Source organism: Salvelinus alpinus, chromosome 4 (assembly GCF_045679555.1).
Source record: "Salvelinus alpinus chromosome 4, SLU_Salpinus.1, whole genome shotgun sequence".
Taxonomy (NCBI): Eukaryota; Metazoa; Chordata; class Actinopteri; order Salmoniformes; family Salmonidae; genus Salvelinus; species Salvelinus alpinus.
The window spans coordinates 22,669,087-22,681,671 of NC_092089.1; the positions used below are offsets into that span (position 1 = coordinate 22,669,087).

The 12,585-nt window shown below is 43.4% G+C and overlaps 1 protein-coding gene across 1 annotated transcript in view; it reads right to left on the reverse strand.

Moving 5' to 3' along the window:
- Positions 1 to 12,585, reverse strand: part of LOC139573058 (rap guanine nucleotide exchange factor 5-like) — a 70,246-nt gene that overhangs the window by 23,947 nt on the left and 33,714 nt on the right. Inside the window, exons 4-6 of the mRNA XM_071396068.1 lie at positions 5,776 to 5,854; positions 3,053 to 3,200; positions 2,657 to 2,754 (exon numbers count right to left, since the gene is read on the reverse strand). Of these exons, the coding sequence (XP_071252169.1) occupies positions 2,657 to 2,754; positions 3,053 to 3,200; positions 5,776 to 5,854 (325 nt within the window). The remainder of the gene's footprint in view (positions 1 to 2,656; positions 2,755 to 3,052; positions 3,201 to 5,775; positions 5,855 to 12,585) is intronic.

Below are 12,585 nucleotides of genomic sequence, written 5' to 3' on the forward strand. Positions count from 1 at the left end.
TACAATAACACAGCCCCAAACAGGACAATAACACAGCCCCAAACAGTACAATAACACAGCCCCAGACAGGACAACAACACAGCCCCAAACAGTACAACAACACAGCCCCAAACAGGACAATAACACAGCCCCAAACAGGACAATAACACAGCCCCAAACAGTACAATAACACAGCCCCAAACAGGACAATAACACAGCCCCAGACAGGACAATAACACAGCCCCAGACAGGACAACAACACAGCCCCAAACAGGACAACAACACAGCCCCAAACAGGACAACAACACAGCCCCAAACAGGACAACAACACAGCCCCAAACAGGACAACAACACAGCCCCAAACAGGACAACAACACAGCCCCAAACAGTACAACAACACAGCCCCAAACAGTACAACAACACAGCCCCAAACAGTACAACAACACATTCCCAAACAGTACAACAACACATTCCCAAACAGGACAACAACACAGCCCCAAACAGGACAACAACACAGCCCCAAACAGGACAACAACACAGCCCCAAACAGGACAATAACACAGCCCCAAACAGTACAACAACACCGCCCCAAACAAGACAATAACACCGCCCCAAACAGGACAATAACACAGCCCCAAACAGGACAATAACACAGCCCCAAACAGGACAATAACACAGCCCCAAACAGGACAACAACACAGCCCCAAACAGGACAACAACACAGCCCCAAACAGGACAACAACACAGCCCCAAACAGGACAACAACACAGCCCCAAACAGGACAACAACACAGCCCCAAACAGGACAGCAACACAGCCCCAAACAGGACAACAACACAGCCCCAAACACTGCAACTACTCTTAATTTATCAATGGATTAATTTAGTATGAATACAGGAGATCAGTAAAACAGCCCTCTACAGTACATGTTCCCATTCATGGGTGTTGGAGGACACATGACTCTCTCTGCCTCTAGGACAGTTGATCTATATTCAGTGTTTTCAGTTTTGACTCACTCTTTTGGTTCAAAAAACGCATCTCAAATGTCACCCTATTCTCTTTACAGGCCAAAAGGGAGTAGTGTGATAGGCCTATAGGGCTCTGGTCAGAATTAGTGCACTATACAGGGAAAAGGGTGCCATTTGACATGCACACAAAGTCACATTTCCTGTTTACCAGCTACATGTTCGGAATTCACACTTAGGAGAAATAATCCACGCATACATTACACATAAATACACTATATATCCACAAGTATGTGGACACCCCTTGAAATTAGTGCATTCGGCTATTTCAGCCACACCTGTTGCTGACAAGTGTATAAAATCAAGCACACAGCCATTTCCATAGACAAACATTGGCAGTAGAATGGCCTTACTGAAGAGCTCAACGTGGGGCCGTCATAGGATGCCACCATTCTAACAAGTCAGTTAGTTAAAATTTGTGCCCTGCTAGAGCTGCCCTGGTCAACTGTAATTGCTGTTATTGTGAAGTGGAAACGTCTAGGAGCAACAGCGGCTCAGCCGCGAAGTGGTAGGCCACACAAGCTCACAGAACGCGTAGTTGTTAAAAATTGTCTGTCCTCGGTTGCATCACTTACCACCGAGTTCCGAATTGCCTCTGGAAGCAACGTCAGCACAATAACTGGTCGTCGGGAGCTTCATGAAATGGGTTATCATGGCCGAGCAGCTGCACACAAGCCTAACATCACCATGTGTAATGCCAAGCATCGGCTGGAGTGATGTAAAGCTCGCCGCCATTGGACTCTGGAGAAGTGGAAACACGTTCTCTGGAGTGATGAATCACGCTTCACCATCTGGCAGTCCGACATACTAGTCTGGATTTGGCGGATGCCAGGAGAACGCTACCTGCACGAATGCATAGTGCCAACTGTAAAGTTTGGTGGATGATGAATAATGGTCGGGGGCTGTTTTGCATGGTTCGGACTAGACCACTTAGTTCCAATGAAGGAAAATCTTAACGCTACATTATACAATGACATTCTAGACGATACTGTGCTTCCAACTTTCAAATCAAATCAAATGTATTTATAATTACATCAGCTGATATCTCAAAGTGCTGTACAGAAACCCAGCCTAAAACCCCAAACAGCAAGCAATGCAGGTGTTGAAGCACAGTGGCTAGGAAAAACTCCCTAGAAAGGGCAGAACCTAGGAAGAAATCTAGAGAGGAACTATGAGGGGTGGCCAGTCCTCTTCTGGCTGTGCCAGGTGGAGATTTGTGGCAACAGTTTGGGGAAGGCCCTTTCCTGTTTCAGCATGACAATGCACCCTCGCACGAAGCGAGGTCCATACAGAAATAGTTTCTTCAGGGTGTGGAAGAGCTTGACTGGCCTGCACAGAGCCCTGACCTCAACCCATCGAACACCTTTCAGAAGAATTGGAACGCCGACTGTGAGCCAGGCCTAATTGCTCAACATCAGTGCCCGACCTCACTAATGATCGTGTGGCTGAATGGAAGCAAGTCCCCACAGCTATGTTCCAACATCTAGTGGAAAGCCTGGAGGCTGTTATAGCAGCAAAAGGGGGGGGACCAACTCCATATTAATGCCCATGATTTAGTAATAAGATGTTCGAGCAGGTGTCCACATACTTTTGGTCATGTAGTGTAACTAATTCATCATATTATTCCATTATTCAGTTCCTATGGCCACTCACTGTCTGCGATGCAGCCGCAGGAGTTTCTGCAGGTCCTTCTGCTCCTTCTCTAGAGTTGGATACTCATACAGGTCATCCAGGAGGAAACGATACAATGTCTGAAACACAAAGACAACATCTAATGTCTGTTTTCAATGTCTGAAACACAAAGACAACATCTAATGTCTGTTTTCAATGTCTGAAACACAAAGACAACATCTAATGTCTGTTTTCACCCTCCCATATCATCATGATATCACTTATTTTAGGGTCATCTCACTGTCCCATATCCTTAGCCTGGCCCCACATTTGTCTTGCCAACTCCTTATAAATGACTAGAGGAGTTTGAAAGAAAGCACAAACAGATCTGGAAACAGGCTGTAATATCCCTTCTTCTCCTCGCTCGCTCCGTCATACCTTCATGAAGAGTTTAACATGCTCGTCTTCTCGTAGGAAGTCCCTGTACAGTGTTGTCCACTGTGTCACCAGGTGCAGGACCTGCCGTTTCCTGTCCAGAACCTCCTGCCCTTCCTCTTTCCCCCGGTGGTGTCTCTTTGAACAATAGGTGGGCTCCATGAGTTAAGGCATCAGCACAGCAGTAGAGCGGACTCTCAGTAGGCGTTGTGTGTATTGACATTAGCTAGGCCAACAGGATCAACACCGCTATTTTTAATTGTTCCAAGTTGGAGGTGTATGTGTGTTTAAGGGTGAGGTGTGGTGTGTGTGTGTGTGTGTAGTAGAGAACAGTCAGTAGCGTTAGAGGTAAGGGTGGTATACTGTAGGCTAGAGGTAAGGTACTGTAGTCTAGAGATGAGGTAAGGGTGGTATACTGTAGTCTAGAGGTAAGGTACTGTAGTCTAGGGGTGAGGTAAGGTGCTGTAGTCTAGGGGTGAGGTAAGGTACTGTAGTCTAGAGGTGAGGTAAGGTACTGTAGTCTAGAGGTGAGGTAAGGTACTGTAGTCTAGAGGTGAGGTAAGGTACTGTAGTCTAGAGGTGAGGTAAGGTGCTGTAGTCTAGGGGTAAGGTACTGTAGTCTAGAGGTGAGGTACTGTAGTCTAGAGATGAGGTAAGGTGCTGTAGTCTAGGGGTGAGGTAAGGTGCTGTAGTCTAGGGGTGAGGTAAGGTGCTGTAGTCTAGGGGTGAGGTAAGGTGCTGTAGTCTAGGGGTGAGGTAAGGTACTGTAGTCTAGGGGTGAGGTAAGGTACTGATGTAAGGTACTGTAGTCTAAAGGTAAGTGTTGTGTACTGTAGCCTAGAGGTTTGGTACTGTAGTCTAGAGGTAAGGGTGGTATATTGTAGTCTAGAGGGAAGGGTCTTGTACTGTAGTCTAGAGGTAAGGTAAAGTAGTCTAGAAGTAAGGTACTGCAGTCTAGAGGTAAGGGTGGTGTACTGTAGTCTAGAGGTTAGGGTTGTGTACTGTAGTCTAGATGTAAGGTACTGTAGTCTAGAGGTAAGGTACTGTAGTCTAGAGGTTAGGGTGGTGTACTGTAGTTTAGAGGTTAGGGTGGTGTACTGTAGTCTAGAGGTTAGGGTTGTGTACTGTAGTCTAGAGGTTAGGGTGGTGTACTGTAGTCTAGATGTAAGGTACTGTAGTCTAGAGGTAAGGTACTGTAGTCTAGAGGTAAGGTACTGTAGTCTAGAGGTTAGGGTGGTGTACTGTAGTCTAGAGGTTAGGGTGGTGTACTGTAGTCTAGAGGTTTGGGTTGTGTACTGTAGTCTAGAGGTTAGGGTTGTGTACTGTAGTCTAGATGTAAGGTACTGTAGTCTAGAGGTAAGGTACTGTAGTCTAGAGGTTAGGGTGGTGTACTGTAGTCTAGAGGTTAGGGTTGTGTACTGTAGTCTAGAGGTTAGGATGGTGTACTGTAGTCTAGATGTAAGGTACTGTAGTCTAGAGGTTAGGGTGGTGTACTGTAGTCTAGAGGTTAGGGTTGTGTACTGTAGTCTAGAGGTTAGGGTGGTGTACTGTAGTCTAGATGTAAGGTACTGTAGTCTAGAGGTAAGGGTTGTGTACTGTAGTCTAGAGGTTAGGGTTGTGTACTGTAGTCTAGAGGTTAGGGTGGTGTACTGTAGTCTAGAGGTAAGGTACTGTAGTCTAGAGGTTAGGGTTGTGTACTGTAGTTTAGAGGTTAGGTTGGTGTACTGTAGTCTAGAGGTAAGGGTGGTGTACTGTAGTCTAGAGGTAAGGGTGGTGTACTGTAGTCTAGAGGTAAGGTACTGTAGTCTAGAGGTTAGGGCTGTGTACTGTAGTTTAGAGGTTAGGTTGGTGTACTGTAGTCTAGTGGTACGGGTTGTGTACTGTAGTCTAGAGGTTAGGGTTGTGTACTGTAGTCTAGATGTAAGGTACTGTAGTCTAGAGGTAAGGTACTGTAGTCTAGAGGTTAGGGTGGTGTACTGTAGTCTAGAGGTTAGGGTGGTGTACTGTAGTCTAGAGGTTAGGGTTGTGTACTGTAGTTTAGAGGTTAGGTTGGTGTACTGTAGTCTAGTGGTACGGGTTGTGTACTGTAGTTTAGAGGTTAGGGTGGTGTACTGTAGTCTAGATGTAAGGTACTGTAGTCTAGAGGTTAGTCTGTAGTCTAGATGTAAGGTACTGTAGTCTAGAGGTTAGGGTTGTGTACTGTAGTCTAGAGGTTAGGGTTGTGTACTGTAGTCTAGAGGTTAGGGTGGTGTACTGTAGTCTAGATGTAAGGTACTGTAGTCTAGAGGTTAGGGTTGTGTACTGTAGTCTAGAGGTTAGGGTGGTGTACTGTAGTCTAGATGTAAGGTACTGTAGTCTAGAGGTTAGGGTGGTGTACTGTAGTCTAGATGTAAGGTACTGTAGTCTAGTGGTACGGGTTGTGTACTGTAGTCTAGAGGTTAGGGCTGTGTACTGTAGTTTAGAGGTTAGGTTGGTGTACTGTAGTCTAGTGGTACGGGTCGTGTACTGTAGTTTAGAGGTTAGGGTGGTGTACTGTAGTCTAGATGTAATGTACTGTAGTCTAGAGGTTAGGGTGGTGTACTGTAGTCTAGAGGTTAGGGTGGTGTACTGTAGTCTAGATGTAATGTACTGTAGTCTAGAGGTTAGGGTGGTGTACTGTAGTCTAGAGGTAAGGGTAGTATACTGTAGTCTAGAGGTGACCACCACAGCCTGAAGTAGAAGGATATTGTCCCAGGAGAGCCTGACACAGATCACTGGTTGACATGAACACCAGGTATGTCAGCAGGAAGTCATCCAGGAGAGGCTCTGTAAAACAAAAAACACATCATTTACAACAGCATCCAATAGAACTGGCTAAAACTCAGTGGTGGAAAAAGTACTCAATTGTAAGACTGTAGTAAAAGTAAAGAAGCCTTAATAGAAAATGACTCAAGTAAAAGTGAAAGTCACCCAGTAAAATATTATTTGTGTAAAAGTCTAAAAGTATTTGGTTTTAAATATACTTAAGTATCAATATACTTAAGTATCAAAAGTAAAAGTAAAAGTATAAATCATTTCAAATTCCTTATATTAAGCAACCAGACAGAACAATTTTCTTGTTTTTTTTAATTGTATTTCCAGATAGCCAGGGGTACACTTCAATATTCCAAGACATAATTTACAAACAAAGCCTTTGTGTTTCGTGAGTCTGCCAGATCAGAGGCAGTAGGGATGACCAGGGATATTCTCTTGATAAGTGTGTGAATTGGACCATTTTCCTGTCAAAATGTAACGAGTACTTTTGGGTATCAGGGAAATGTACGGAGTAAAAAGTACATTATTTTCTTTATGAATGTAGTGCAGTAAAAGTTGCCAAAATTTTAAATGGTAAAGTGAATTACAGATACTCCAAAAAACTAACTTACTAAAGTAGTACTTTAAAGTATTTTTATTTAAGTACTTTACACCACTGCTAAAACTGATTCAAATCCAATGTAATTGGATTGAATTGTATTAATTCATAAATTAATGTATTCATAAATTGAATACATTTATTAAACATTTTAAATTATGAATGACCAAACCGAGATTGTATAATCATTAAAGCTACATTCAAGTGTCAGTAGTCTACTTCAAAGATGCAGACCATACAAAAATGTGCTCATAAAAAAAAAAAAAATGAAAAGTGAATTCCACCCTCTGACATCTTTTGTAAAGTTTTTATTTTCCTATATGAATCTAAATTCCTCCCACCGCCTCTTACGGTTGGCTCCAACGCCGTCCAGCTCTCTGCTCCACCTACAGCCTCTCTGTGTTCACACTGTGTCCAGCTCTCTGCTCCACCTACAGCCTCTCTGTGTTCACACTGTGTCCAGCTCTCTGCTCCACCTACAGCCTCTCTGTGTTCACACTGTGTCCAGCTCTCTGCTCCACCTACAGCCTCTCTGTGTTCCCACTGTGTCCAGCTCTCTGCTCCACCTACAGCCTCTCTGTGTTCACACTGTGTCCAGCTCTCTGCTCCACCTACAGCCTCTCTGTGTTCACACTGTGTCCAGCTCTCTGCTCCACCTACAGCCTCTCTATGTTCACACTGTGTCCAGCTCTCTGCTCCACCTACAGCCTCTCTGTGTTCACACTGTGTCCAGCTCTCTGCTCCACCTACAGCCTCTCTGTGTTCCCACTGTGTCCAGCTCTCTGCTCCACCTACAGCCTCTCTGTGTTCACACTGTGTCCAGCTCATTTAGTACTGACCTGGAAGATCACCATGAAGGTTTTCAATCACTACATTGTCTATTGAAATGAATGTATTCAGTGAGCAATGTGTAAAACATATTAGCAAACCTGTGGATGGACACAAAATAAGAACCAATCTGGCAACCCCAATGCATTGTGGGGAAAAAAGTTTGAATATATGAATATAATCATTGAGAAAAGCATCCCCCATGCAGAGAATTTATGAATATATATATATATCCCCTACACAATGTCTCAGTGTTGTGATATCAATATGCAAAAGCACATTGGCTGAAAGAAATCATTAAGGCAAAAGGATTTTAATTAGATAAGGGTGACAGGTCTCACCCAGTGAAAGTAATGACTCCTAACAATCAGTGAAAGATCCTTGTGCAATGTGAAAATGACTCTGGAACACATATAGAGCCCTTCCCAAATGGCAACCTATTCCCTAGTGTTCTACTTTTGACCAGGGCCCATATAGGGAATAGGGTCCCATTTGGGACACTGACTATAGACTTTGTAAATGAGAATGTTAATGAATGAGCACAGGATTGGAACACAGGTTGACAGAGAGAGAGAGATTGAGAGAGGATCTCAATGTGTGTAAGTTGATCTTTCTACTGGTCCTGACCTCGTAGTCGACTCATCGTTATTCTAAGTTACTCAGGTCATGACTCACACGCTTTCCAATGATGATTGTTCCATTTTCATTTGTTCCCTGGATACTTAAGCTATGTCCAATGACTCTCTCCTTCCCCTGTAGCCTCATGTTACTGTATACTGGGCTGTTCTCTGTCTGCTACAGGAAGTACCAGGGAAGATAAGGCAATACGTTGTCAACCTGCTGCCTGACTCTCTCCTTCCCCTGTAGCCTCACGTTACTGTATACTGGCTGTTCTCTGTCTGCTACAGGAAGTACCAGGGAAGATAAGGCAATACGTTGTCAACCTGCTGCCTGACTCTCTAACCGCCGGTGCAGTCGATGCTCTAAATCAAATGATATTTCCAATGCTGTTGTGGCTATCTGATATTTGCTAAGCCTTAACCCATTGCTTTAATGTGTTTACAAGCAACATTGACGTTGCTGCGTCCTTGTGTGCAGACATCTCAAGGTCACAGGACATGTCAACCCTAGATATATGCTTTGATTTCATTATTAACAATGTCTCTGAATGTGATCTAATGAACAGATTTGTCAATGTGAATATACCAACTCAGCTAGAAAATCAATTCATTGTGGGTTTTGTTTATCATTTGTTGTGTGTTTCTTTGGTGAAAGTGCACCATTGTGAAAATAAACCGTTCCATTTGAGAGGAATTTCAAGGGATCTCATCAGAGAACTAGTCCATGATTATTTGCTGTGTTTGTCAGTGGCATTGGATTTTTACAATCACTTTGGCACTAATTTCGGGAAACCTTGGTGTCATTTTTCAAAACTCTAGACACAAAACTCACAACCAATTATCAAAATGCAAATTTTTCAAAACTCTAACACTTTTTCCAATTGCTTGGATACAAACACATAAAGATAAGATCATTTGTTCATTGAACTAAAATCACCTGTTCAAAATGACACAACTTAACATCAAAGTATTACCATTTCAAAATGCAATTCACACATTACATCTGAGATTACTGTCTATTCATTTCATTACAATGATCTAACTATCAATTGATACAACTGCTCAAACTGATAAGTAACTGTTGCATTACTCTTAATGCATAGTTTTACGGAAACTGACAAACAATATTCCATGTTTAGATCATGAAAGTTTCAGGATAACGAGATCCATTGACACCAATTACCGTGGAACATGAACCAATTGGACTACATTATCTATGAATGTAATATTTCAACATTCTTTATCAGACACTGTTTCTATGGTCCCATGTACCACTTTTCCAGACCATGTTTTCAGATTTGACATTACTGTACACTCACCGGCCACCTTATTAGGTACACCTATCTAGTACTGGGTAGGACCGCCTTTTGCCTCCACAACAGCCTGAATTATTCACTGTGTTGTACGTTAAGAGATGCGCTTCTGCACACCACTGTTTTAAACAGCTGTTATTTGAGCGTTTGTGGCCTTTCTGTTAGCTTGAATGAGTCTGGACATTCTCTTCTGACCTCTCTCATTAACAAGGTGGTTTTGCCCACAGAACTGCCACTCAGTGAATGTGTTTTGTTTATCGCACCTTTCTCTGTAAACTCTAGAGACTGTAGTGCGTAAAAATCCCAGGAAGGCAGCTGTTTCTGAGATGCTGGAATCACCATGTGTGGCATCAACAATCATACCCACAGCCAGTTACTTAGGTTACGCATCTTGTCCGTTCTAATGTTTGGTCGAACAACATCTAATACTCTACATATTGAGTTGCAGGCAGCCACATGATTCGCTGGTCGAATGTAACCGTCCTTGATGAACTAAATCAGGTCATGCCATCAGCTCTACAGACCTATGTCATTGTGTGGGATAATGTCAGGTTCCACCATGCTCAAATGGTGCAAGCATGGTTTCAGGCCCATCCACAATTTACCACCCTGTGCTTACCCCCATACTCTCCTTTCCTTAACACGATTGAGGAATTTTTCTCCACGTGGAGGTGGCGCCCTCACGAACAAGCCACCCTTCTCCAGGCCATGGATGACGCATGCAATGACATCACGGCAGACCAGTGTCAGGTCTGGATTCGCCCGAAGATTCTTCCCAAGATGTTTGGCTAATGAAAACATCCATTGTGATGTGGATGAGAACCTGTGGCCAAATCCACAAGACAGGGTTGATGGAAATATAGAAGTACAGTAATCAATCCTTTGTTTCGCTTTTTACAGTAAGCCAGTTTTTTTCTTTTTTTGTAGCTAATTATTTTTGCTTTGATTCAAAGAAACCTGTTGTGATTTCATTGTATTTCATCAATACATTTCAGATTTTGTTCAATGATTCCACTGTCTGTAGTATTCTCTCTACTAGTCCTTTTACAGTGATGTATTTACGTGTAGTAGCATAATGAAACGTGTATCACATATTTTGTACTACAATATTTAATGATTGTACGAACAACTACACAGTGAAACTATCGGTGTGGGTGATTTAAATGAATGTTCCTATGGTATTTCATGATAAATTAGTGATTTGAACCAATGACTCTGCAAGTGCAAGGTTTATTTAAAGATATGAATGCACAATGCAATGTTTTGAACATTGGACAGCCTGTGTTACAAGTGATGACCGTTTTGAGTTTTGTGTCTAGAGTTTTGAAAAATGACCACAAGGTTCTGAAATTAGTGCCAAAGTGATTGTTAAAAAACTGTAATAGGTTTGTTGTTTGTTTGTAAGTGCATATTTAGGTCTTGAGCGTCCCGGACACTATTATTACGTAGGAAACAGGAGAAGAAGACATTTGGAAGTCCAAAAGCTTGGGGCGGGTTGACATTCTGTGTTGTGCAGGGCCAGAACTGATCGTCCAAGTTATGCAAGTCATTGAGAGGAAGGAGAGTGCCTATGAGTGTGAGGGTGTGTGTCTGTGTGTGTCTGTGCATGCCTGTCAGTGTGTGTATGTCTGTGCATGCCTGTGAGCGTGTGTGTGTCTGTGTGTGTCTGTGCATGCCTGTGAGCGTGTGTGTGTCTGTGCATGCCTGTGAGGGTGTGTGTGCGTGTGTCTGTGCATGCCTGTCAGTGTATGTCTGTGCATGCCTGTGAGTGTGTGTGTGTCTGTGCATGCCTGTGAGTGTGTGTGTCTGTACATGTCTTTGTGTGTGTGTGTGTGTGTGTGTGTGTGTGTGTGTGTGTGTGTGTGTGTGTGTGTGTGTGTGTGTGTGTGTGTGTGTGTGTGTGTGTGTGTGTGTGTGTGTGTGTGTGTGTTTCCAGAATGGATGCCATGCCGTCAGGCCACAGAGCAAAGACAAGCTGTTCAAATCCTATTAGTCAGAATGTCTTCCCTCCCCAGCTCTGTGTAAGTGTGCCTCACAGCCCAGTATTGTACATTCTCCCCTTTAATTTCACACTTACTTCCCAGGGCTTTGTGTGCTGCGTTCAGCTCCACAGAACACTACTCCCACCCTCACGTCATTATGTTAATCCACAGCACAGCATACAGCTGTAGACACATCAGTCACTCAGCTCTTTATGAGGAGAAACATGCACACAGAGCTATGTTCAACACACACACTAAAACACAGCATACTGGTACTGGCTACTACAGCAGACAACTCCCAAGACCCAGACACACATCTTGTATGATGTGCAAGAACACACACACACGCATACACTAATGCACACACACTCACACACACAGACACCTCTTGTGCAGATGTGACTAAAATTACATTAAATTAAATCTCTTGTGTCTGTTCTTTCCAGATAACCCTGACCTGACCCGTCTGAGCAGTATCCATAATAAATACTAATACCCGCTGAGCTGTAGGATGGGCCAGCAGTATCCATAATAAATACTAATACCCACTGAGCTGTAGGATGGGCCAGCAGTATCCATAATAAATACTAATACCCACTGAGCTGTGGGATGGGCCAGCAGTATCCATAATAAACACTACTACCCGCTGAGCTGTAGGATGGGCCAGCAGTATCCATAATAAATACTAATACCCGCTGAGCTGTAGGATGGGCCAGCAGTATCCATAATAAATACTAATACCCGCTGAGCTGTAGGATGGGCCAGCAGTATCCATAATAAATACTAATACCCGCTGAGCTGTAGGATGGGCCAGCAGTATCCATAATAAACACTAATACCCGCTGAGCTGTAGGATGGGCCAGCAGTATCCATAATAAATACTAATACCCGCTGAGCTGTAGGATGGGCCAGCAGTATCCATAATAAATACTAATACCCACTGAGCTGTAGGATGGGCCAGCAGTATCCATAATAAACACTAATACCCACTGAGTTGTAGGATGAGCCAGCAGTATCCATAATAAATACTAATACCCACTGAGCTGTAGGATGGGCCAGCAGTATCCATAATAAATACTAATACCCACTGAGCTGTAGGATGGGCCAGCAGTATCCATAATAAAAACTATACCTACTGAGCTGTAGGATGGGCCAGCAGTATCCATAATAAATACTAATAGCCACTGAGCTGTAGGATGGGCCAGCAGTATCCATAATAAATACTAATACCCACTGAGCTGTAGGATGGGCCAGCAGTATCCATAATAAACACTAATACCCACTGAGTTGTAGGATGAGCCAGCAGTATCCATAATAAATACTAATACCCACTGAGCTGTAGGATGGGCCAGCAGTATCCATAATAAATACTAATACCCGCTGAGCTGTAGGATGGGCCAGC